We start from the raw sequence: 27,500 nt of genomic DNA on the forward strand, positions 1-27,500 counted from the left end.
GTCAGGGTCAGAGATTGACCTCAGGTGTCTTCCTGAATTAATTTCCATGTTATATATTGGGACAGGGTCTCTATTTGAACCCAGAGCCTACCTATCTGGTATGTCTAGCTAGCCAGTTTCCTTGGAGGGTCTTCCATCTCTGTCTTCCATGTACTGGGATCATAGATGGGTTGTCATGCCCAGTTAGCACTTACAGAGGACTGGGATTCTGAACTCCAGACCTCACGCTTGCAAGGCAAGCACTTTACCTGTGAGCAGCACACCAAGCAGCCATTGGGCCTTCTAAAGAGGGCTTTATCTGCAAAGATGTTTTCTCTGAAACAAAATCGAGGGACTTTGCTAATCCCTGCTCCATCTTAGCTCCCTCTGTAGAAATGACATGGGGTTTAGTGAACTGCACTAGACTTAATCCTCCTGCAATGTCCTTGTTTGCACATCGTTCTTGATATTCAAAGGGCTGGGAGATGAGGGACAGATGTGACTGTGTGGCCAGAAGATGGGCTCATGCATGTCTGTTTACCCTATCCAACTTGTTTTGTGAACAAGGAGCCCAGTCAAGTGGCTGTCCGTGTAGTCCTCGTGGTTCCTTTGCCTCGTGTGTTTCCCCACATAGATACAGGTAATCGAGAGAGGGAGTGAAGAGCTTCGGATTGCCTAGGTAATCCCTCTAGACAGGTGCTGTGGTTTAAGGAGACATGTCCCCCCGCAGGCTTGTGTGTTTGAACATGTGGTCCCCAGCTGGTGGCTCTGTTTGGGAAAGTCACGGAAGCTTTAGAAGGCAGGGCCTAGCTAGAGGCAGAGATCACTGGGAGTGGGTGGAGCCTCTCTAGAGGAAGTGATCGTGGGGGTGGAGCCTAGCTAGAGAAAATGATCCCCGGGGTGGGTGGAGCCTAGCTAGAGGAAGTGCTTACAGAGGGTGGAGCCTAGCTAGAGGAAGTGATTACTTCGGATGGGTGTGTGAAGGCATTTTGTAGTCCTGATATCTAAGGAGGAGCAAGAGGACCAAGGGGAGAGGAAAGGAGAGAGAGAGGGAGAGGCAGGAGCTAGGAAAAGACAGCATGGAGCCTGACAGAATTGGTATAAAAGCAGGACACCCTGCTACACAACAGTCATTTGTTGTCTCTAGACTGGCACTTAGGGAGTACTTTCCAACAGCTTCTAACATTTGTCAAAACTTTGGTTTTTTTTCTGAGGCAAAGGCTTGTGGCGATGCTTCTGCCTCTGTGAGTGATGGCATGGAAGACATAACCATTCTGCCCAGCTCTTGCCAAAGATACGTTTGTGCATTTATTTCCCAAGTAGTGTTTGAACTGTCATGGACTCATAGTACTTGGTACTCCCAAAACCACACAGCCAAGGAGTTATATGACAAAGCCATACACATAATTCAGTCTCCATGTCCCATCAGGCACAAGCACAGACAGGTCCAGGGGTCCGGTCTTTCTTAGCTGCCTGCCTGGATCCTGCCCTGGTGCTGTCTACTTCTTGATGCAATACTGAAGATATCTGCTCTTCTCAGAAGCCCACACACCATCCAGGATGTCTGAAGCGAGAGGCTGTGAACCCAGGGCTCTGCTGTGCCCCAAACCTCCTGGGAAGGTGGGTTCATTGTACCTACCTTGTAGAGGGCCGACATGGAAGCAGAGCCCACCACCAGGGCTATGCCAATGACTGAGTGACTGTGGAAGCCATCGGCGTAGGTCATCATGACAATGCCTGCGATGGCGAGGATGGCGGCCACGATCTACGGGAGGGAGACAAACATTGTCAGGCATAGTGGGAGGGAGATATTGTCAGGCCATGGAGGGAGGAGACACTGTCAGGGCTTGGAAGGAAGTGCAAGTGCTTAAGAGCTAGAATGTTCTACTCATGGGTTCTTCCAGATAGAAGAAAGCAGTGTCTCATCCCAAGACTCCTGGGTTGAGCAGGCAGAGGTAGCTGATGGAGTGGAGCTTACAGGACACTTATCTAAGCTTTATAGAACCAAAATGCTTAGGGACGGGAGCCAGGGTGGTGGTGTGGCTTTGTCTCAGGCTCCAGCCAGGGCTGGCCACTGATCCTTGACAGATTGGTGATCATATTCTGGGAGCAGGTTCCTCAGTCATGACAAAGCCTGAGGGACAGTACCTAGTCAGCACCCGGGAATTACTGAGCTCTCTTCCCACCTTCTACAGGTACCTCTCAGGGCCCGGACTCCGTGCTGTTTTATCCTCAACAGGAATCACATAGCGGTGACAACAGAAGTTGTCCTTGCTTGACACACTAGCATTGGGAACTGATCACACCACTGTCCTTCAAGGGCTGTAGATCACACCCTGACTCGGAAGTGTGGCCCCTCTCCCTTCTTAGCCATTTCTTCCCTGGGTCTCTCCTCTATGCTGTTCTTAGCACTTGCAGGTTGTGGGATGTACTCTCTAAGGAGAAAGTGTTCTGGCATCCAGAACACATGCAGAGTCCAAGCAGAGGCAGCTGCAGCACACACAGAGCCCTAGGGAACCAGGAGAGGGGAAGACCCTTCAAGTTTGACGTTAGTGGCAGCATCTGACAGCTGAGCTTCAGGAGCCAACACTGAGGCATTTCCAATGCGTTTCCTTGCTGAAGCTCAAATCAGGGGGCTAGTGATGCTCACCCTCTTTTATAGAAGTAAGACTCAGAGAGGATAAGGAATGTGCCTCAGGGCACACAGCTTGAGGCAAAAGAGTCTAAACAAACATAGGCTATTGAATAGCAAATCTGGTTTAACATTTTAAATGGGTAATCTGTGGTTAATCATCATTGCCAGCTTGAGGGGATTTAGACTCATCCTGGGGACGCTGGACCTGTCTGTGAGGGACTTTGTACTGGGTTAGTGAAGGTAGGGTGAGTGGGTGGCACCACCCCATGGACTGGGGTCATGGACTGAGGAGAGAGTGAGCTGGGCACCAGCTTCCATATCTCTGCTTCCTGACTACAGGTGTGCAGGACTACAGTCTGTCTCCATGTCTTCCTCACCATAATGGATTGTATCCCTCAAACCGTGAGCCACAGTCAACCCTCCCTTCCTTAAGCTGCCTTTGTCAGGTGCTTGTCTCAGCAACAAGAGAAGCAACTAAGACACAGAGTGAGCCATGGCATGAATAGAGGCTTGTCTGTGAATTTGATGGCGTCCCCGATAAGTAGGAGACCCAAAGGAAGGGAGAGGAAGGTGAGGGGGGAGGAAGGGGGAGTGGGAGGGAGAGGGGGGAGGAAGGAAGGAAGGAAGGAAGGAAGGAAGGAAGGAAGAAAGGAGAGAGACAGATTTCTGATGATTCTGAAAGTGTGTATGGCTGACATCTGCAGTAACAAAGGAGACTGGGTTATTTTTCCTGAAGTCTTGCATGGCAGATTCCAGTCTCTCCCATGTTCTTCATTACTGCTTAACAACCAACAGTTAAGAGCGTCCACTTCAACTGGGCTATGCAGAGATCCAGGGAGAGGCTAGAAAGGTCAGACAGGGCAGGTGAGGCTGCCCTCTGTGACTGTGGAGACAAACAACTCAGGCCCTGTGGGTTCACTCAGGCAGAAGGCACCAGAGACAGTGCCTTCCTGGGGTCCTAGCACTGGTCTTGAAGTCTGCGGATCTGACTGTGGGGTGTCTGCTCTCTCAGCTTTAGCAGCCCCTTTGGAAGGCGAGGCCACCTTCTGAAGTGTATGGACGGACACGTTCCCACCTCACTTTCAAGACCCTTCAGTCAGAAGATCAGAGTCCAAGTCCTCCTCTAGCCAAGAGAGTTTAAGGAAGCCAAGTGTGACATGGAAGAGATACGCTGGCTTTAGGTTCCATACACTGAGATGCTGGAGGCTTTTTGGTCTCTTTGTGAAAGTATTCCCTGACTATTTTCTGTGTTTCACTGAACTCCCCCTCAGACCTGTCAAGTTTGTTCTGTGGATTCACAGGTTCTGGGTACAACTTCTTAATCCAGGGCACCAGATGGTGACCTCTCTTCTCTGTCCAACTTTAAAGACTAGGCAAGCTAAGGTTCAGACGTTGGTTCTGGTCATGGACTCATGGCCTTGTCACTGGCTCCTAGACTGAGCCATTTGGCCACTGTGTGAGAACCTCTGTCCCAGGGCCCACAGGAGGAGAAGTATTTGTAAGTAGAGATGGGGACAGGTTGACCTGTGTTTAAACAGACACCTCAGCAGCACCTGCCCAGTGACATCAGGAGTGACCAGGGTCTCCAGGGTATTATAAGACATGTTTCCTTATATTTTGGACCCATCCACCTGACCTAGAACTGCTGGTGCCCCTTCCCATCTTCAATAAGCTGTAACTGGGTGACTGAAGTAATTTTTTTAAAATCCCACAAGTCTTGTTTTCTGCCCCTGCTCTCCCCATGACCTCCCTCCCTGCAAGCCTTCTCCGGCACAAGGAGGAGCCTTGGTCCTATCCTCCAAGCCTACGAAGCTGGCATTGCTCACTCATCCCCCAGGCTGGAAGCTGCATTGGCTCTTAAGTCTTTGGAAATTCCCTAGAGGTAGCTGCGGCCTGTCCCTGACAAGTATTTGAGCGGCCTCCAGATGTCTCTTGTTTTTGTCTCAAGGATTCCATGAGATTTCAGAGCTTTGCATTGATCCTGTAGCCTACAGTGGGAAGTTCTTCAGTGACTAGCCATGCACTCCTGAAAGGGGAGAGCATGCCCGCACAGTGTCTGCATGTTACAACATCCTGTCACCTTGTGGCTTCTCCCTACAGCACCTACAGAGATCGCAAAGCCTTAACACAAACCTGTAGTGTGCAGTGGTCAGCAGAGAGTACTTTAATCAGAGGCTAACATTGCCAGGCTGTATGTATCCCTGTAGAAGGATGTAGGAAAGTCTTCTACCCGTGGACAACAAACAAGCACAGATCTCAACCACACCATGTTCTGCAAGACGGCTGAGTAGCTCAAGTTTATTCTCACCCACGTTTCTCTTTCTGTTTCTGTGCCACTGACCTTGAAGCATCTCTTTCCCATAACAAAAATTTACTCAGGACATCTGCGCCATCCCCCAAAGCTCTACGGGTCTCTCAATTCTTTGACCCCTAAGTAAAGCCTGGGAAGGCATAACCATGGCTTTACTGTTATTGGACACTTCAGTATCCCTGGGACACACAAGTCTTTAACTCTGAGTCTGTATGAAGCCTCTGCAGTCCTTCCAGACATATATTAGATCATTGATTTGCCTAAGACTTTTCTGGGTGGCAGCCCGGGGCGTGAGTTTTTATTCCCAAATTAACACTGAGCCTCAAAACAAACTCTCCCCCCTGCAGTAAGCTAAAAATATGAACCAGCAGTTGACTCACGTCCCCACTGCTGTTTGTATAACTCAGGTGGGCGTAAGCCCACCCTCAAGGTGATGTCATTAGTCTCAGGACAGTGAAGCAAGGACAGAAGCAGAGGACCCAGACTCTGCCTCTTATTGGTTGCCAACATGGTTAGCTCGAGTGTGGCAACCCAGCACCGAGCCCAGAGCATCGAGCATCTGAAGGAAGGAGGAGCTGATTAGCTTATGCCATGAGTGACCAGTATTCTGTCCTACTCTGTGGCAAGGAAAGGAACAGCAGAGGCAGTCCCTGACCACCAGAGGGAGCAGGTAGAAAGCCACCAAGATTCTGTCCTTGACCAGTGGCATCTGTTTCCTCTCCTTGGTTAGGCATCTCCACGTTCTGGTTAGCTTTCAATTGACTGTGAAATTTTCTCCAGGAAAATTCCGGCCATTCAAGGAATGTCATCGAATTTGCCTTTGATCTACAGTTTGAAGTGAAATCCCCACCACCACCACCACCCTGCACCATCTCCAAACTCTAACTTACCACTGGTGTTTCTGGCTACATGGTTCAGGCAAGGCCCCAAGCCCCTCCCAGATACACACACCCTGCTTGGCACAGGCTTTAGGGAAATGCTCACTCATGGGAATGTCTGGGATGAAAGGTGGTTTCACAAATGCTTCTCTAGCGTAGTTAGCAAGCAAGAAGGCCTGCAAGCCATAGCAAGAACTGCACCCTTCTGAGAATCAGAAGGACCGTGGTCAGCAGCAGAGTACAGGGAGCCAACGGGCAGGGCGGGTTCTGCTTGGCATGACCGAGAGGGGGAAGACAGATAATCGAGAACTTACCCTCACTCCCATGAATCTGTCCCTGAGAACGATCCACGACAGCAAGAAAACAAACGATTTGTTGCAGCAGAACAGGACGGACACGTCTGTAGCGTTTATCTTCTTTATTGCGTGTAAGTACAGGTAGTTTGTAAGAGTCCAAAGAACACCAAAAGGTGCCGCCTTGGTAAAGAACACTTTCAGAGTCAAGCCATTGTCTCCAAAAAACCGACAGCATTCCCTAAAACGAGAGAGAGAGAGAGAGAGAGAGAGAGAGAGTTATCATCTTGGATTCACACTTACCCTCTACTCAGATAATAAACAAAAGAAAATTTAACAGGGCAGGGGGAATGTGGTTCAGTTAGTGAAGTGTTTTTGACTAGCATGCAAGAAGTCCTGGGTTCCATCCCCAGCCCTGCAGACACAACGCTGTAATTCCAGCATTTGGGAGGTGGAGGGAGGATTGGAGATTCAAAATCATCCTCGATACATAGCAAGTTTGAAGCCAACTTGGACTACGCAAAATCCTGCCTCAAAGGGAGAAAAGCAGAAAAACAAAACAGAAAAGAAAACATAAGAGACTAGGTCTCTTACTTGCTATCATTTTTTATTGTTTATCGATGCATATGCATTGCCTCTGTGCCTGTTGGGGCCAGAGGGAATGCTAGGTCCCCTAGAGCTGGAGTGAGAGGTGACTGTGAGCTGCCCCACACTGTGGCATGATGTCACGGGCTGTTGTCCCTTTTGCTTACTCCAAACTTGGAGCTGATGGCTTTCATGGAAGGTGTGCCAGGATTATCTGACCTGGAGACTCAAGTCCACAGGAGCTGACTGTGGGGTTTGGTAACTTTCAAGTGGATGAAGAAAGTCATTGCCAGGGGCGTCTGACTCATGACCTACATGGGTTGCAGGCTCAACGTAACAGTTGTAAACTTACTTAAGCAACGAGATCCATTTTGTAGCTTGACTGTGTGGTTTTTCAAGGGTGAGCATTGTGGATGAGAATATCGAGTCACAAGAGGCAGAGGCTGGAGCAACCCAGTGTGGGCTAGACCATTTTTATTTGTCTTTTTTTTTTTTTGATGGGGGAAGTGGCAAATAAGAATGGATAGTTTGCCTTTGTGGTTAGGCAGAGATATGCACTGTAGAAAGACTTATTTGGCTCTGTGTGTGTGTGCTTTTATGTGTGTATGTTTCTCTCTCTCTCTCTCTCTCTCTCTCTCTCTCTCTGTATGTGTGCGCGCGTGTATGTGTGTGTGCATGCATACCTGTGTGGATTTTGTGCAAATGCCCTTGGAGGCCAGAAAATGGTGTCAGATCCTCAGAAGCTGGAGTAACAGGGCAGTTGTAAGCTGCCCTTATATGGATGCTGAGAACTGAGCTTGGGTCCTTTGCAGATGCACCAAACATTCATAAACTATCAAGCCATCTTTTCAGCCACTGGATGAGCAGGTTTTGGGTACCTGAATACGTTCTGGCTGTAATACAAATAGTCTAAACTACCTGTGAGTCTTCTTCCTTCTTTATGTTAACATGTGAATGTTCATGTCTCCCCTTCGCTAAGCCTACCCAGAACAGAAGCAGCCAGCACATTCAGGAGATCAGGATCTTACAAGATGGCACCAGACAGAACACACTTCAGAAGAAACCTTTCAGGCAATTGCAGGCTTTCCAAGGAGAGTTCACTGGTATTTTAAAAATGTTTTAGAAAAGCAAAGCCTGCCTTTCACAGTTAGTGAAAGAAGCAGGGTAGGAGAGGCCTGGGGGATGATTAGGGTGGAGAGCACCTGTAGAGAGGGGTGCTGAGCCACGGCAGTCTAGGAATGAAGACCCTGGTGAGGAGGACTCAGACTCAGCAAGTGCTGCCCCAGAGGTCCTGGTCTTGGCTCACAGATGTGTGGAGCTCCATAGCAGCTGATCAGAAAGGAAGACAGCTGGCCTGTGACTTAGAAGTAGATTCAGGCCTTACTAATCCTTACAGAGTTTAAGAAAAGACATCACTAGCCAAATACCAAGGACACTAGAGTGGAGAGTAGTCTGCCTGGAGTCACAAAGTATTAAAATCCAGCAATGGAAGAAAATTAAAACCAGGAGCCAAAGGGGATTTGGTAGTACTTCAAATTTAATTTTGTTATTTTTTTTCTAATGAGCAATCTGTTGTTTACTGGTGAACTATGAAGCAGTCATGGAAGAAACAGAAAAATTAAGAGAGGGACCTGAGGTCATGCAAGGTAGGGACGGGTAGAATAGGATTTCCTGTTCAAAGAACATGACAGAGTTTTGCCACCTGTGCTGAGCCTAGGAGTCCTGTGTGGCTTCCCAACAAGCCAGCACCAAGTAGAATGTTCCAGTTCCTACACAGGCTACGAACTGATCAACAGTGTTACTTCCATTCTAGTTACTTCTTCAAAGGCTGGTGTCTGCTAAGATATTATCACAGCGTTCCCACTTCACTCTCTGTGGTGTTGTTCAAGCCCCTTTGGGCCCCCGCGGGAAGGATGACAACTTCCTTCATGTCTGTCATGCTGGTTGTTATACACTTCCATGACTATGGCAACAGGGTCACAGGTTTTGTCCTGGTGTGAATACAAACTCATTTTCTGTACTTCTTAAGGGATCGCCACATGCCGGGCAGTGGTGGCGCACGCCTTTAAACCCAGCACTTGGGAGGCAGAGGCAGGTGGATTTCTGAGTTCGAGGCCAACCTGGTCTACAGAGTGAGTTCCAGGACAGCCAGGGCTACACAGAGAAACCCTGTCTTGAAAAAAAACAAAACAAACCAAACAAAAAAGGGATCGCCACATGTTATGACACATCTCTAGCAGGCCCCCATTTTTTGTTCCTTAGCCAGTGGTGATATTTGGGAGGCTGAAAAACCTTGAGGAGGTGGGACTGGCTGGTGTGAGCAGGTCACAAGGGTGGGCCTTGAAAGTCATACCCACCCAGCCCCTGGTTCCTGCCTCACGCTCTCTGCTTCCTGATCCATCAAGATGTGAATCGTCTTAATATGAGGTTCTGCCATGCCTGCTCCACCATGATGCACTGAACCTTCTGCAACAGTGGACTGAGCTGTGTCTATCAGAGATTGTGGTTGACACAACGTGTGAATGTAACTAAGACAGGATGCTAAAAGTCCACAATCCACTGGTCAAGACCAGTATGTGTGTATGTGTGCATGTGTATGTATATATGTGTGCATGTGCGTGTGCATGTGTGTGTATGTATATGTGTGTATATGTGTATGTGTGCATGTGTATGTGTGCGTGTGTGTGTATGTGTATATGTATGTGTGTATGTGTGTGTGTGTATGTATATGTGTGTATGTGTGTGTATGTGTGCATGTGCATGTGTGTGTGTGTATGTGTGCATGTGTATGTATGTGTGTGTATATGTATATGTGTGTGTATGTGTGTATGTGTGCATGTGTATATGTGTGTATGTGTGTGTGTGTGTGCATGTGTGTTATAAAGCATAACTTGTGCTGTGTCATGGCCATCCAAAGCCAGCTGAACAGCTTACATCCTCTCTGCAAATCTGTTTGACTTCTCCAAATCCTGACAGTGGTAGACAAGTGGAGGAAGGGAAGGCATAGACAGACTGACTCCCCAAGCTGCTGGAAAGGAGGAGCTGAGTGGGCCTCTGACAGGAAGTAGAAGTACAAGGGTTCTGGATATATGGGCCTGGCAGAGTCATCATGACTCAGGATTCATGTCCCGAAAGGGACAATTCAGCTTGGTGGACCTTGGTTCTAATAAGACTGAGTTGGCTAGCTTCTGTTGGGCTAGTGAGCCTTGTGCTGGTTCAAAACCAAGGACTAAACATTAATCCATGCCAGGCGGCTGAAGATGCAGCTTCTTAACTGAACCTTGAATGGTTCACTCAGGTAGGTGAGCAGATAAGGAAATAAATTGTATTTATGAAACATGAAGAAGGGGTTGTGAGAAAGAAAGTAATCTTGGAAACTAAATGTAAGATAAACACATTTAAAGATCAATAGAGCCGGGCAGTGGTGGCGCACACCTTTAATCCCGGCACTTGGGAGGCAGAGGCAGGCGGATTTCTGAGTTTGAGGCCAGCCTGGTCTACAGAGTGAGTTCCAGGACAGCCAGGGTTACACAGAGAAACCCTGTCTCGAAAAACAAAAAAAAAAAAAACAAAAAAACAAAAAAAAACAAAACAAAACAAAACAAAAACCAAGAGAGAGAGAGAGAGAGAGAGAGAGAGAGAGAGAGAGAGAGAGAATGAAATCATGAAATTGGGAGATAAAGCAGGAAGTCCGGCGTTAAACCAGAGATGCGGCTAGAAGAAGAAAGAGTGAGGTGAAGCAGAGGAGATAACAAGGGAGTGGGTGAGAGCCCCAAGAACTGGAGGAAACCGAGCTCCACAGCATGGTGGCCCTCCAGGCACCGAGCAACAATGGAGAACACAAGGCACACATTTCTGAAATAAAGGCATAAAGATGTGCTTTTAAGCCTCAAAGGAAAAGCTAGACATGGCGGGGTACACCTGTGTGATAGCACTTGAGGGTCATCGGTGTGAGGCCTGTGTGGGCTACAAAGTGAGAGCCCACCCCAAGAAAACAAACGAAAGGAACAAAATACGTCACAGGATAGGAAATCATAATAGGACCGGGCATCTCAACAACAAAAACAGAAGCTAGACAGCCACAGATGCATTCAACATTGAAGAAACATTACAGCAGCAGGCAGGTGCAGCATCAGGGGCAGGCAGGTGCAGCATCAGAGGCAGGCAGGAGCAGCAGTAGCAGGCAGGTGCAGCAGGGGGAAACAGATGCAGCAGCAGCAAGTAGGGGCAGCAACAGGGGCAGGCAGGTGCAGCAGTAGCAAGCAGGAACATCATCAGGGGCAGGCAGGTACAGCAGCAGTAAGCAGGAACATCATCAGGGGCAGGCAGGTGCAGCAGTAGCAGGCAGGTGCAGCAGCAGCAAGCAGGGACAGCAACCAGGGCAAATAGGTGCAGCAGTAGCAAGGAGGGGCAGCAGCAGGGGCAGGCAGGTGAAGCAGCAGCAGCAGCAGGTAGGGCAGTAGCAGCAGTCAGGGGCAGCAGTATCAGGCAGGGGCAGCAGCATCAGGCAGAGGCAGCATCATCAGGCAGAGGCAGCATCAGGCAGGGGCAGCAGCAGCAGGTAGGACAGCAATGCACACAGAAGAATGGCTAGTCTGTGCCTGAGGAGGCTCTACTGAAAGGGCAGAGCCCAGGGCAGTCTTGCTAATCGAGATCAGGGAAAATAACCATGTTTCTGAGATGCTGTTGGAAAAAAAATAGCAACACAAATTAGATTGGTTTTTTAGAGATAAACATTTCTTCAGGAGAAATGTGGGGTTGTTTGTGAAAGGGAAGTAGTCAGTAGACAACCTCAGCATTCTCAAGATAATAAAAGCACCTTTAACCCCATCTTGGGATATCATCATTTTGGAGGAAATGGAATTGGGGGAAGCAGGGTGTGGCGGCACAGTAGCCAGTATATTTACGAAAGGCTCAAAGAAGAACTTCTTCGAGCTAATTTAACCAAACATCAGGGGAGACTCTCTACAAGTCCTCCAAAGCAGAGAGAGGCGAACCTGGAGTAAGCAGGCACGGGGCAGGAGGTACTGTTTACCTAAGTACCTCCTTCACTACTCTTCCGGCTTATAAAATATGTCAATGTACTCATTGAAAATAAAAAAAAATATTTTAAAACACAAGGGGCGGGGAGGGGTGCCAGGTCTCTGTGGTGGAAGATGATATGGGGTACTCTGAGGAGTATGGTTGAAGTCATGGGAGAGGGGAGTGGGGAGGGAGGGAGGAAGAGAGAGAGAGTCTGATCAGATGCTGTGACCCACGGGGAATGAAGGACCTGTTCAGATGTAAGAGATATGGGTGGGGAGCCCCACAGCCTGTGCTGCCCTTCAGTGGTTTCCCATCATCCTCCCCTTCTTAGCTTTCCCATCTCAGTGCATCCATGCCTCTCCACCTCGAGACACCCACAGAAAAGCAGGTGTCAGCCTTAGCCTGCCCTCCCCTCTCCACTCATGCATCCGACCTCTCCTCTGTCATTCTCTGGCAGCCCTGTATCCCGGCACATCCACCTCTGTTCACCAGACCCTGAGAGCAGCCACTCCTAACCTCCATATCGCTGATTCCAAAGGGCACTTGGAAGCCTCTGATATCACAATCTGTTCCTCCCAGAGTGCCCTCCAACTTAGCTCGCTCCCCAAGATTCCCCAAGTCTCCTCCCTATATTTCCAGTTCCAGCTTCATATATACCTTCTGCCCTTTGGAGGCCATGTTCCATCTTCATGGCCTCCTATGTCCCTCCACCTGGAGGTATTTCTCCAGGCTTCTCTCTATAGCCTGAGTTTACTCTGAATAAACAGCAAACAGTTTTATTTATTCTGTGGGGCCAGAGTTCAGCTGGTTTCTTCAGTCAGTTTGGTGTGTTTGGATACCCCAACACCTTAAATCCAGCTTTCTGGAGAGCCCAATACTTCTTCCTCTTGCAAGCCTCATTTAGACGGTAGTAAATACAGATCATGTTCTGATCCAGACCAGCCACCTTGGATTTACTCTAAGCTTCTCCTTTTCTTTCCTCGAATCAAAGTTATCACCAAGTCCTGAGGATTATAGTTCCTAAATAACTTATGCCCATGGTCTCACTTGGGCTACCACCGGAAGTTAATCTAATCTACCATCTGCAACCAAGCATGCTGCAGCCCAGGAAGACTAAATTACTTCAAAACAAACAGATTGAGGGTTCCATCACCTTCTGCAAAAATTCCAGGCACCTCTCCAGGCCTGAGAGGGACACGATTCCCACAATGGGATTTATAAGGGAGCGTGACTGGTTTCTAACAAGCAGCACTGTGTCTCTGTTACCACCACAAGTGAATGGCACTGTTTGGTTTCAAACCTGGGACAAGGGTCTGAGGTGTATACTTTATCTATCAAAGCAGACCTGGCCTCCAGCTCCTCCCAGGATCCCTCAGTCTCTACCTGGCATATCCTTCTCCAAACCTTGAACTTTATAGCCCAGGGACTGCTGTCCTTCCCCTAGAGGCTCCTCCTCATATAGTCTAGACATTTTGTGTTTTCTCTTGCTCCTGCTCCTCTTTCTCTTCCCCCTCTTCCTCCTCCTTCTCTCTCTAAGACCTTTCTCTCTTTCTCTTCCCCCACCACCTCCCCTCCAGGGTAACTCTCCTGGGCTCAATCCTTGGGGCCAGCAAACAGTTTCCCAATAAACCTACCTTTAATATAATCTAATCTGGCTTGAAGTGGCTGATTTCACTGGTGGGGAAATAACCTATCAGGTACCACCTGGCACTCATCATTCCCAGGACCTATAAAGCAATTCTGCTTAACTTTTAAGATCCTGAAGAATAAGATCATGGGAAATTTTATCCAAACAAAAAATAAAAAAATGAAATGTGAGTCATAGTTACTAAATATGCACACAACTGTAGGATATTTAATTGACCAAATGTGTATACAACCGTAGGATATTTAATTTTTCCATGCAGTTCTCATATGTAGTCAAGTTTGTAACCAGATAGACTTTCCACCTCTCTCCCCTCCATCCTTAAATTTTTTAAATTTTGGTAATACACAATGTGAATTTTACCCCTTACTCATTTCTGCATGATATAGCTTAATAGTGTTAAGTGTGTTCATATCGTCATGTAACCGACTCCTAGAACCTTTTTATTTGTTGCCCTGAACTCTGAACCCACGAAGCAAGAATGTTCTTGCTCTCTCTCCTTGCCAAGGGGCTGCTGTGTTACACCAGCTTTTGAATTAGATGACCATAGGACCTTATAGAAACAGAACATGTTCGTCACATATATCTTCAAGGTACAGCCAAGTGACAGAGAGTGCTGGGATGTCCTTCCTTTTTAAAGCTGAGCTGTAGTCTGCTGTATGGATGTAGAATATCTTATATGATGATTTTATCACTTGGGCAACTAAAGCACTTCATAGCACTCCTACTTCATCTGATGCTTCCTCGTTAAATCCATTCATGGTAATGATTCTTATTCTACGTATTCTTAAACTTGAGACACGTCACCATTGCTGTTTAAGATATCAGTACATCAGTACCTATATCTATATTTAATCATATGTTCCTGGGACACTGGCCCTCCATCTGGGACCATTCTTTCTTCCAGGAGAGTTTCTCTAAGCATCCCTCCTAGTGTGGACCAATCTTCCTGAAAGCATCATTTTGTCTTCTCTTAAATAGAACATTTATTTTATTTTATCTTATTTGTTTTTTAGTTTGTGTGTTTGTGTGTGCATGTAAATCCAGGTGTCTGTGGAGGCCAAAAGAGGTGTTGGATCCTCTGGAGCTGGAGCCACCAGACATGGGTGCTGGGAACTCAACACTGGCCCTGCAAGAGCAGCAAGTGCTCTTGATCATCGAGCCATCCTGTCTTCTTTTCTGAAAGGTCAAAGCCACTGGGAATTCATGCAGAATTCCAGGCTCATACAAGCTTTCTGCCCTTCGAACTTAACATTGTATCTTCTAGTTTCCAGTCTCTCTGTTGAAATGTCTGTTACAAATTCTCCTTTTTGTCCTTTTTGATGACTATGTAGTGTTTTCTTTGGATTATCTTTAGCATTTTGCATGTTCTTTGCTTTGGTATATTGCTACAATGTGCTCTTTACCCCCACAGTGGAGATCTATGAACCCATGGTCTGGTGTCTTCTATCGGCTTCCGGCACTTCTTGGCCAGTGTATTCTCTCTCCTCTTTCTTTACTCCTGGGATTCTGGCGATACACAAGTTTCCTCTGTGTATGTCTGCTTCTCTTTAGCATTTTCACTCTCATCTATGGCTCAGCCTGAATACTTCTTGTGACTTTCCAGCATATGAATCCTCATTTTTGCTGTGTCTAACCTGATGTTAACTCCACCTACAGACCTTAAATCTGTGTCATTGTGCCTTTTCATTTCTAGCATTTATCACTTTCCAAAGGTGTCAGTTCTCAGGTGAAAAAGTCTTCGTGTTTGTGTGTGTTCACATGAGTAAATTAGTTAAAGTCACTCCGCAGTCTTCACGTAACAGTTCCAAAATAGAATACATCTCTGGCTCTGCTTGTAAGTCCTGTTTTATCTTGGCTCATTATTTGATCATCAGGTCCAGTGTTGCTTTCAAGATTTATGCTTTTAAAATAATTGATGAAAGCTAATTATGAAAATCATACAGCTGTATGTAGCTGGCGCTACTTTCTTAGATTTCAGATTGATTGGTTCCTTTATTTGTTTATTACTTTGGCATGAAAGTGCCACTTCAACTAGCTTGTGTGCATCTCTTCCTCTCTGATATCTTTTACTCAGCACACAGCTCTATCAGTGAACAGTTGCTACCGAAAGCAACGGTTTCTTACCAATATCTCTCCTCCTGGATGGGTCTGAAGTCCAGTTCTTCCCCCAGGAGCATGAAACTACCAAAGTAAAGACTTGGCAGAGCCTTTCTGCTTGGTTTCTGTGTCTGATCCCAGCTCTCCGTGACTCAGGCATCAGGTGGTGCCTGTGGGGTAACTTCAAGAAGAAGCTGGGTTCAGGTGGGCTCTGTCCTGCAGGGATCTTTAATGGGTCTTGACCCATGGTCATTCGGACATCGGTAAGTTTCTGGATCTGTCTTCTGGTCTCAATGTGTGTCACATGGTCTTGCTAATGCATTCTGTTTGGCTCAGCAGATCCATTCTGTGAACAGGGAATCTCTGCAAGAGGAAAGAGCAGCAGCAGATGTGAGACCCGCTCTGTGCTTCCCTCCACTCCAGAGTCTTGGTGTTCAAGTCCCGGCTGGACTTTTTCTCTGGTGCCCTCAAAATAACTTTCGTGAAAACATTTGCTTTCCAATTCGTGTAATTCTTCTCAGAGGGGTGTTCATTTGACTGTCATAGACCTGTCCCCTCTGTTTAAGCAGCTAACATTTCAGGGCTCTGAGGAGGTAGCGGCATGGTCTGGGTGGGGGGAAAGTTACAGGTTGGAAGTAGGAAGAATGTGGGTTCCTATCTATATATAATACAGAATATATATATATTTTTTCTCATGTAGATACACATGTAGATAGACATATTCCCATGAGAACTGTTGTACATACACAGCATAAGAGGACAGAGCTTCTTAACAAAACAGTATTGCTGACTATACTGTACTGTGTATTGAATGGACTTGAGGCCTTGTACCTTTTGGCTAACTTTTTTCCTTCTGTCCTTAGCTTCTATAACTGCTAGCTCCTGCAAACCACCATCCTAAAGTTTGCATGTATTTGTCCATTTTAGTTTCTCTATGTAATTAGGACCATATAATGTGTGTCCTTCTGGGGTTAGTTTATTTCACTGAGCACAATGCCCTTCAAGGATATGAGCTGCTTCTGTTTCCGGCCCATTGAAAAGAGCGTTGCAGGAACACAGGAATGTAGCTGCATCTTCAACATATGGATTTCAATTCAATACCTACCCCCAGGAGTGCTGAACCATAGAGTGGTTTCTAGTTTTCTTTTTGAGAAACCTCCTTACTGTTTTCCATAGTGGAAGTATTAATTTGTATTCCTATCAACAGTGTAAAATCACATCAACATTTATTGTCTTGTGCTTTCCTTCAATAGCTATTCTGATGGGTATAAGATTATATAGATCCTTGGGCTTTTTTGTTTTTCTTTTATTTTTGGATTTTTGGTTTGTTCATTTCTTTACAGGGTCTCCCTGTGTAGCCATGGCAGGTCTAGAACTCACATGTAGACAAGGCTGACCCCAAACTCACAGAGATTCTCCTGAGATTAAAGTATGCAGCACTACTCCTAGCATAAGATACTTAAACATTTTATTTTACGTGTGTGAGTGTTCGTATGCCTGTATGTCTGTGCACCGCATGCGTGCAGTGCCCTTGGAGGTCAGAAGAAGGCATTGGATCTGGCATGGTGGTTACAGGTGGTTGTTAGCTGTCAAGTGCTGCAAATGGATCCCAGATCCTCTGCAGGAGTAATGAGTGCTCTTAACTTCTGAGCCATCTTGCCAATTCTCTCTTGGTGGTTTTAGTTGGTAACTCTGTGATGATTAGTCATGTCTTGCCCCAGTTAAGGTTCTCTAGCAGAGCAGAACTGATAGATAAGGTGAGAGCATATTACAAAGGGACTTGATAGACTGGCTTGCATGATATAGGGTAGGAGTTCAACAATGGCTCTCTCACACCGAAGGCTTAGAAACTGGGATCGCTCAACACACAAGGCTGCATGCCTCAAAACTTGGACCTGGTACTGGAGACCCAATGGGTTCCTGGAGAGCCATAGGTCTTCTGTTGATGCTGGAAGGTGGGAGAACTGGGTTCCCATTGCCAGTAAAGGAGGATGGCAGCCACAGCAACAGGACAGACGCTCTCACAAGGGCAAAGGCTGACAGGCAAAAACACGCCTGCTTTTCCCATCACACCTGCAGGTGTCACTCACTCTGCAGGGAGCTTCTCTTCAGTTAATCCTTCTAGGACCCTGCAGTCTAGTCCAGAGGCATTCCTCTTAGTTGATCCTAGATCCTGTCAAGTTGTCAGTCAAGAACAACCATGGTTGAGGAGGTAGCTCAGTGGTTAAAGAACATGTTCAAATCACCAATGCCCATGTGAAATGTCAGATGAATATGGTTGCTCACCAGTGGGGACAGGGGATCCCCAGAGAGAGCTGGCTAGCAAGACTAACCATATGTATGGGTGAGTCCTGGACTTCACTGAAAGATCCTGCCTCAGTGAACAAGGTGGAAGAGCCATCATGATTATCACTGACATTAACCAAGGGCCCACATACACGAGAACATGTGAACACACAGGCACACATACACACAGACACACACACACACACATGCATGTACACACATGCAGTACGCACACGGAAAAAAGGTGGAAGAGAATAGCTATCACAAATGGAAACCCTTTCATGGATCTACTGGTTTTCTAAATATTTTCTTTAAAGAAGGGCCGTTTAAGTTCCTTCCCAATACATTTTGTTGACAGTCTGTTAGTCTAATGAAGTGTGAGCAAGCAAACACTCCAACAAATAGAGACGAAAGCTCAGGACATCCGCAGCCCGTAAGGAGTCCATTCTTGCAAAACTGAGATTGTTCTAGCTCTAGCTCTAAGGCTGTTAAGATGAATGGCGAGAGACTCAACCAGACGGCAAGAGAGTCTGGGAGGACCAGGGGGAATCCCTGCTCTGAAACATCACCGGCACAGGCTTCAGTCATCTTTCTAGGTCTAGGTGGAATGAAGTTCCACACCAGAAGAGAAGACTAACATGTCAAGTACAAAAGCTGCCCACAATGTCCATTTAAATAAACATGGTCACTAGCGTGGTGTCTGAAAGGGTCCATTTGCAGTGTTAGACCACAGACTCTCTAGCTGGCAAGTATGCTTGCCCCCTTCCCCCTTTAGGCTGCCCATCATTACTGCATCTGGAATCGATCTCTCTTATTCTTTCGTTTGAATCACCCCCCTCCAGGTTTTAACAGGAAGCCGATCATTTCATGCCCCTCCGTGTCTCTGACATGGCATTCCATCCCCCACAATGCTCTTCTACCTCAAGGCCCAGTCATAGCTTCCCACAGTTGCAAAGCAGTAGCTAGCTAGCTTCCAATAAAGCTCATTTCTGAACGGTGATTGCTCTCGGCTTCCTTTCCCATGAACTAATTGAGCCTGCACATAATTTCTGGCAGGCAGACCTTCAGAGCCTGACCAGGAGGAGCTGCAGTATAGAACCAGCCTCCCCATGCCTGGTATCACTTTGCCCATTCTGGGGATTAATACCAGCATCTGGGATAGACACCTTCAGAGGAGCTTTGCCTGTGATAATTCATCTGACTCAGAGATACCAGGCACAGTGGGGCTCTCATAAAGCAGATAGACCATCAGAGCCTCTACCGCAAGATGGGGTTTTCTTTCCCATAGAGGCTGGCGATGAGCCCCAGTGACAGCTGTTAGTTCTGATACGAAACAGGTGGTTTGGGAGAGTGTCCCCATCTGCTTCCACAAAGCTCATGTCTGCCACACAGAGGGACACTTGCCCCACTCTCAGTGGATCACAGGTGATGAGAGCTGTTGGGTTCTCACTGTACTTTGCTGCCCTTTTAGCTACTTTCACCTCAGCCAATTCACTGTAGCAAGGGCTGATCAGGATGCAATCTCATAACACACCAGCCACAGTGTCTTCATCCCAGACTCGGCCCCTCTGTAAGACTTTGGCGCTGGGACTTCATAGGAATGGTGGGTTTGTAACCAGACTGTCAGAAATGAAAATATCCTGAAGAGACTCTTGAAACAATGGACTCACAGACATGAGAATTTCCCTGGAGAATATCATACTGAAGAAGGAAAAAGTGCCAGCCAGAAGGGAACTTGTCTCTCAGAAATACATTTCACACAGATCTAGCAGCTTGTCAGACCACCTCACAGGCTGAGATTGAAGATTACACAGAAGGTCAGTGGTGGGCAGGGCCAACCTTGACTGACACTTAGGTGTGTATATCCTTGGCCCTCTAAGCTTTGATCTCACTTCAGAACTCCAAAGACAGACTTGGGTTTGCTGGATCTCTTCTGTCTTCGCAACGAGGCCACACTGAATAAATCTTTTTCTGCTTTCCGTTATTAACTTGGCTCATTCTTATTGGCTCATTGAGGATGGGTAACCAGACATGACTTGGGGCACAGGCTGTGATTCCTAAGAGGAAAAACAGGAGAGCCAGGGTCTACCGTGGTGTGCAGAAATCCAACACTCCTGCTTGGTTGGCACCTATGATCATCGGCGGTTGGCTGTTTGTAGCTTTTGCTGTAGTTCTAACGGCATCTTCCCCTCTGTGAATTAAATGTTTACTCCATCCAGAGTTCAGAGTAGAGGTCACGTTGGCCTGGTTGTAGTCATGGTAACAGATTTGTCATCTTCACCTGGGCATCTAGCACTTACTCCATCCTGCCCCCATCTAACTGCAGAAGCCCCTGGGAAACACCAGGAAGTGGAAGGCTGAGAGGGAGGTTCTCTAATGTAGCTTCCATAAGGTTGTCATCCATGATGAGGAGGGGGACACAGCATTTTGGGGTCACTTATGCTCCTGTAACCCCCTCATTTGCACTGTGTAAGTCAGTCCAATAAACTTGCTACTTGGGTCTGCCACCAGCGCCCTGTGTGACGTGCATAGAAATTAATTCACATCTCTCTAGCGGGTGTCAACGGAAAGCCTTGCTATGTGCTATAGTTCCCTCCAGCTCTTAATACAAACCTAGAAACACCCTGGAGGAGAAAACCTCAGCCGAAGAACTTCCTCCAGCAGATTGGCCTGTGGTTAGATCTATCTGTAAGACATTTTCTTAATTACTAATTAGCAAAAAATTTCTTAATTACTAATTAGCTCCACTATGGGCGTAGCCATCCCCAGATAGGTGGGCTTAGGCTGTATAAAAAGCAAGCTAAACAAGCAGGTATGATTTCCTTCCCAGTTTCGGTCTATAGAGTCCTGTCTTGAGTTCCTGCCTTGGCTTCCTTGAGGATGGCCCTGAATGTGTGAGATCTAATAAGTTCTTTCCTACCCAAGTTGCTTTTGGCTGTTGTGTTTATCAGAGCCACAGAGAACAAGCTAAAGGCTGTGGTAGAAAGAGGCTGTGCTGCTCAGATTCTGTTGACTTGACACAGGCTAGGATCATCAAAAGGATCCCCAAATTGAAAAAAATGCTTCCATTGGACTGGATTGCAGGCATATTTATGGAGCATTTCCATGATTAGTAACTGATGTCGGAAGCCCACTGTGCATGGTGCCACCTACGATGGGGTGTTGGGTTAAAGAGTGTCCCACATCTGCCCTGCCACGGGGCTAGGGCCACTTGGGGAGACAGAGGTGTGGGAATTTTGACTGCACTTTCCCCATGCCGGCAGCGCTGGGTGGGTGTCAGTCTATGGGAAACCTTTGGACCCCTCTCCGGAGGTGGGGAACGCAGTCTGTGATTCCTGGGGACTGCCAGAGTTGGCTGGGAGGGGCGGGGGGCCGGGCCAAAAGGCGGCTGGGGACTGGCTGGTTCTCAGGCTCTTGAGCCTCTTGGCACCACTGGGAGCCACGAAAGAGCCAAGAACGAAGTGGGGGCTGAATTGGTTGGTGGCTGAAGGGGAGAGAAAGGGAAAGAAGCTCTGGCTGTGCCCTTCGGGGATGAGAGTTCTTGGCTTGGTCACGGCTGGCTCAGCTGGCTTGGGTTGGTGGTCGCCACGGCTGGAAAGGCAGAGAGGTCTTCAGCAGGAGATTAGATGGTGACTCTGTAGGCGAAGGCCTTCTCCATTGTTCCCCATGGCAGATCCCGATGAAAAGAAACAGTCCATGGTTTTAAGATGTTAATTGTCATGGTGGAAAGTAGATCAGAAACAGTACCCCAGTATCTCAGGGCAGGCCTGAGGTTAAATACCTTTTGCAGGGAGGAGGGTCTGAGAATGAATGCTTAATGGGCTACACTCTTCTCACCTTTAGGTACCTCATTAATATGAAGATCTGTCTTGAGGCTAAGTGACTGAAAGACACAAATCTATGGAGGGCAGTGGCCTCATGTCATGAGCCTAGAGTCTGGGGGGCGTGGTGAAACCCCTGCCATCCCTTAGGATCACCTGGGGCCTCCAACGGTTTCTAGCCTGTGCTCAACCAGAAACCAGGCTGCCTTTCACAGTCTGACAATGAGGTGGTCCTAAGTTGTACAAGAAAGTTGGCTGAGCAAGCCATGGGGAGCAAGTCAGTAAGCAGCGTTCCTTTATGGCTTTAGTTTCAATTTGTTCCTCCTCTGCTTGAGTTCCTGGCCAGTCTTCCCTGTATGATGGACTCTGAGCTGGAAAGCTTAGCTTTCCTCCCCAAGCTGTTTTGGGTCATGGTGTTTATCACAGCAACAGGAAGCAAACTAGGACCGAAATTCATCTAGCTCATTAGAGAGAATGCTTCCCTGAGAACTCTGTAACTGGAGGCTGGTTTTTGTTTTTTTGGTTTTTTTGGTTTTTTTGTTTTCCAAATCTGAGTGCATCCTTTTCCCAAGGCCACTTTTCAGACACCAGGGATAATACCAGCAGGAGAGCAGAGTAGCAAAGCAGCACACAGTTGTCCAGCTTTTAAAGAAGCTGTGTAAACAACACTCCCCCTTGCTGTAGCTTGTCTCCTAGTAATGGATAGGCTGATGCTTAAAGCCTAGGGCTTAAGAAGAGCTTTGCTGCCGGGCAGTGGTGGTGCACACCTTTAATCCCAGCACTTGGGAGGCAGAGGCAGGCAGATTTCTGAGTTCGAGGCCAGCCTGGTCTACATAGTGAGTTTCAGGACAGCCAGGGCTACATAGAGAAACCCTGTCTCAAAAAACAAAAAACAAACAAACAAACAAACAACAACAAAAAAAAGAGCTTTGCTGGACTAGGTCTCATGGATCCTCCCCACAACTACTCATGAACTGAGCAGTAGTTTGTGGACTTACCCATTACACATTCTCTTGTAGTTAGTACCCATTACAACATTCTCTTGTTGTGTCATTGTCAGCTTGTCACCTAGAAAACAGGTGTCCTAGAGCACCTGGGAGGGGTTTGTTCTTGGGGATCATATTGAATCAGTTAACTTAGGTGAGGGGCACCTCAGCTGGGATCCTCAGTTGTATGAACAAGAGAAAGCAAGTTGGGCTTGGGCATATATCTTTCTCTGCTTCTAGGCCATGGATGTAACATGGCCAGTTATCACAAGCTTCTGCCACCATGACATCCCCATCTTGAAGGACTGTAACCTTGAACTGTGAGCCAAGACAAGCCCTTTCTCCTTTAAGTCACTTTTGGCAGAGTATTTCAGAGTATTTCATCACAGCGACAGAAGTAACTAAGACAAATTCCCCAGGCTGTTAGTCTGAATTTAATTATTTTGTTACTCAGGAGAATATTTCCTGCTGTCTGGCTTTTCTCAGTGGAGCCTGAGTAATATCTTGTCCTTGTGGTCTGTCTGTCTGTCACTACTGGCTATAGAGCCCAGTGTGACAGTGCTGAGGCTGGCTGGGACAGTAAGACATGGAAAAGGGCACCCTGTCTCACTAGGAGTCAAGGTATTTCTCAGCACTGAGTCCAGCCTGCTGAGGCTGTGCATCCATTGGCTTAAGGGTGTTGAAGGGGCAACCCTCCTTCCCTGCCCAGTTCATGAAGCTGCCGGGTGTCTCCTGCAGGGCTACCTCATAGACCCAGGCTGTTTCCAAGCACTTGCAGATTTTCCCTTTGGTGCTCTAATAGAATAAGTGCTTGCAGCTTTAGGCCATATTCCATAATCCCAAATGGCGGCATCCTCCTGAAACTCTCTCAGGGACAAAGTTAAGGAACAGTCTGTGTTGTGATTGGACAGCTCTCAATTCATAACCTGGTTCTCCCATGTTCTTTGTCACAGATGCTTTCCTGAATCAAATCACAAAATCAAAACTTTGTACTGCCATTCCTCTCCCCCAAAACTTGCAATCTTTGTTCTAGAGACTGGCCCTGAAGATGCTCCTCAGGGCATTTTTCTTGGGAGGGTTCCCTGAAGGGAGCTCTCTGAAGAGGCTACTCTGGCTCCCTGTACCATTCCTCACATATTGGCAATCTCCCACACACCCTCATATTCTCACTCTCAATGAAGTCCATCTCCAGGTTTTAAGTGAAAGCTCCTCCCTCTGACACCCTATCATCTTTAGATTGCCACTTTAGACGCCCTGCTATCTTTAGATTTGTTACATTGTTTCCGTCTAATACCCTCCCACCTGAGGCCCCATCAAGGCCCCCAGGCCCTTTCTCCTGATACATTGTATCTTCTGAAGGGAACTCCGGTCAGCCTCCTCCTGGACCCACTGCTGCTGCTCTCCCTTAATTTTTAATACTCTGTGTCTCACTCCCCACGCCTCCCTACAGCTTGATGACTATTTACACGGTTACCCCTTTCAAATGATCTGTCCTCCAGCATCCAAGAAAGCACTTGACCCGGGACAGGTCTCTGGTAAATGGAACCGAGTGGAGGAGACAAGACCAGTGCTGACGTGAGGCTGGTTCTACTCTGTTGGGAGCATTGGCATTGGCAGAAAGGTATCTAAACTGGAACACTGCTGTAGACAGAGACATTGAAGATCTGATTTCATTCCCCTGGATCAGTAGTTCTCAACCTTCCTAAAGCTGTGACCCTTTAATAAAAGTTTCCCATGTAGTGATGACCCCAAACCACAAAATGATTATCTTTGCCACTCCATAACTGCCATTTTCCTACTGTTATGAATTGCAGTGTAAACATATAATATACAAGATATCTGATATGTGACGCTAAGGGGTCGAGACCCCCCAGGTTGAGAACCACTGCTCTAGCTGCAGAAAAGCTCAGGTTCACAATAGGCATGTTCTGCTTGAGATCTTTGAGACAGTTAGCAGTAAGCTCCTCTGCTGTGTGGTAAAGCATTATTGAAGAGCCCTGTGGAATATGGAGGTCAGGAAGATTCCCTCTGGGCTGGAGGGTTAGAGGCATACGGATCCATCTCACCAGTCCTCAAAGAGAGTTTGTAGTAGCTGAGGAAATATTGCTGTCTTCAAAGGAGAGAAATGACTGTGGAAGGGAAAGTTCTATGAAGTGACTTTGGAATGGGAGTGAACTGCAACTTTTCAAGGTCAGCCCTGAAAGACAAGAGTATATCTGTATGCTTTGACTGTGTGCCTGTGTGTGTGTGTGTGTGCAATAGTGTCTACCTCTTCTGTGTGCTGTGACTGTGTGTGTGTATAACAGTGTCTACCTCCTCTTCGTGCTTTGATTATATGCCTGTGTGTGTGCAACAGTGTTCCCTCTCCTCTGTGTGCTGTGCCTGTGTGTGTATAACAGTGTTCACTGTCCTCTGTGTGCTGTGATTGTGTGCCTGTGTGTGTGCCACAGTGTCCACCTCCTCTGTGTGCTGTGACTGTGTGTAACAGTGTCCACCTCCTCTGTGTGCTGTGAGTGTGTGCCTATATGAATGTGCATCTGTGTGTGTGTGTGTGTGTGTGTGTATCTTTGTGTATGTGTGTGTGTGTGAAATCTCCCCTTCTCATTTCCTAACTACGTGATCTTGGGAAAATGAACTTTCCTGTATGGACTTCCATTTTTGTCATCTGTAAAACAGAAATCATGAAACTCCTTAAAAAGTTATTATTGTGGGTGAGGAGATGGTGGGGGAGTAAGAGTTCACTGCGAGCATGAGAATCCGAGTTTTGATCTCAGTACCCATATAAAATACTGGGCATGGCTGCACAGCTGTAAGGCCAGCCCTGGGAGGACAGGGTGGAGACAGGGGTATAGCTACAACTTGCTGGCTGTTAGCCTTGCTTCAAGTTTAGTGAGAGAGTCTGTCTCAAGAGAGTAAGGCAGATAGTGATCAAATAGGGCACCAATGTCCTCTTTGGCCTCTGTGTGTGCACACACATACACACGTACACGTATATTACCTCTGTGTGCGCACACACACACACACACATGTACATGTATATTACCTCTGTGTGTGCACACACATGTACATGTATATTACCTCTGTGTGTGCACACACACATACACATGTACACGTATATTACATACTATCCTCAGCATTCACCTAGACATCGTTACCAAGGTTCCTGATGTACAGTAAGTTAGCTCAAAGTTTGTGGCTGCCAAGGCTATGGATCACAATAGTTATGAAGAAGTCCTTGGTGCTGAGGGAGACTAAGCATCACAGTTTTTACCACTGACAGCTCTTTCTACTGCAGAACACCTATCCCTAGCGAGCTGTGAACAGCAGTTTTGATGTCTGGGCACCCAGGCCTGAAGTCTTAAGCAAGCTAAAAGCTGTTTTTTTTTTTTTTTCAATTTGTGCCCTTTATAGCACTCAGGAGGTCAACTGTCTTTTTTTTGGGTAGCATCAACTTTGCAGACCCCACACATCTCATTGAGATTGGATCCACCCAGTGCTCTCTGGTTTTGTGGCACTATTTTGCACTCACACACAGCACCTTCCACAGAGCACCAAGCTCACTCAAACCCACAGCTCTTAGTTAGCAGTGACTTACACAATTGTTGGTGCTAGGTAATTTGTAGAGCAGCAAAATGAAGTATGGGTCCGTTGTGTATTGAGAGCATTTGCTTGAGGGTGGTGAGTAGCCACAGTTCCTGCAAAATCAAGAGTGTGGCTCCTGTTTCAACCCACGCTATGGCTCAATCCAGCCTGAGACTACTCGTCACAGAACTGGTTATCCCTCAGTGCACTAGGTGGGATGAGGGACACAGCCGAGCTGTCCTCATCTGGTGACTGAGGTGGGGTATTTTTGGCATTCACAGGCTAATGCCTCCATGAACATTCAGAGTCAAAATCTGGGGAACAGGCATTCCTTTTATAGTGACAGAAGAGCAACAGGGTTTGGAGAAGACTGAGAGAGGAGATTGCAAGCTCAAGGCTTTTCTGAGCTACAGAATGAGTTCAAGGCCAGCCTGGGCAGCTTAGTGAGACCTTGTCTCAATATGAAAAGTCAAAAGAGGGCTGGGGAGGTAGCTCGCTGGGTTTTACTCCCAGGGCCTCAGATCTGCCCAGGAAGTCAGAAACCCCTATCCCTCTGTCTCTGCATTGAGCAGTGCTCAAAAAAACCTTACACATGGTCTGAATAACTGTCTCTCAGAGCTCCCCTCCCCCACGTCTGGTTTTCAGGATGAGGGCTGTGCATTAGCAATGACAGTAGACAATACATTACATGATTTAAACCGAAGATAGCCCTGGCTACTCAGGCCCAAAGAGGACAGTGTGCACCAGGTTAAGGGGGGCAAATAGGGCTTTCAGGGACACAAAAGGCTGTAAATGATTCAAGTAGCCCAATTTTGCAGTGAAGTATGCCCCCACTTATTTGCTCCTCAGCTGGTTGCAAGAGGCACACCGGGCTCTAGGAGATCCCTGTGTACAGAGGGCTCTGTCCACCAAGGTATGTGGGTGAACATTTGGGCTCTGGGAGAGCAGCCTGGGAGGCAGATGGAATGCCCATCCCTACTCTGTGCTGTGAGATGCATCCACACTTGGAAGTGGTAGAGGTCAAAAGCAGAGTTCATGACTGTAGGAATAGGCTATGTTCTTCTAATAGGTATGAGCTGATGTCATAGAGGCCTGGGGCTCACACAGCCCATCACCAGTTTGCAGATGCAAGCACAACTCTACTCCACTCCAGCCGGCAGCAGAAACTGCTCTTAGCCTGCTGGCTTGGAGGAACTTTACCTGATGCTCTTCCTCAGAGCGTGGGAACAGTTGTCTGGGGAAACATGCAGGTCTCTTCCTCTGATTCACAGTGACGGGTAGGAGAATGTGCATCTGGGCAGGAGGGCATCAAAGGGGCACCCAACAGCTTTTGCTCTGCTGGGCAGCTTGCTCCACAGGGCTGTGAAGCAGATC

At 47.3% G+C, this 27,500-nt stretch overlaps 1 protein-coding gene across 2 annotated transcripts in view; it reads right to left on the reverse strand.

The window, feature by feature from the left end:
- Slc35f3 (solute carrier family 35 member F3) overlaps window positions 1-27,500 on the reverse strand; it is a 259,955-nt gene that overhangs the window by 5,566 nt on the left and 226,889 nt on the right. For both annotated transcript variants that reach the window (XM_028767774.1, XM_028767775.1), the window contains 2 exons: window positions 6,118-6,337; window positions 1,619-1,744 (listed from right to left, as the gene is read on the reverse strand). In XM_028767774.1, the coding sequence (XP_028623607.1) occupies window positions 1,619-1,744; window positions 6,118-6,337 (346 nt within the window). The remainder of the gene's footprint in view (window positions 1-1,618; window positions 1,745-6,117; window positions 6,338-27,500) is intronic.

The sequence above is a fragment of the Grammomys surdaster genome, unplaced genomic scaffold, assembly GCF_004785775.1.
Source record: "Grammomys surdaster isolate TR1022 unplaced genomic scaffold, NIH_TR_1.0 181, whole genome shotgun sequence".
NCBI lineage: Eukaryota > Metazoa > Chordata > Mammalia > Rodentia > Muridae > Grammomys > Grammomys surdaster.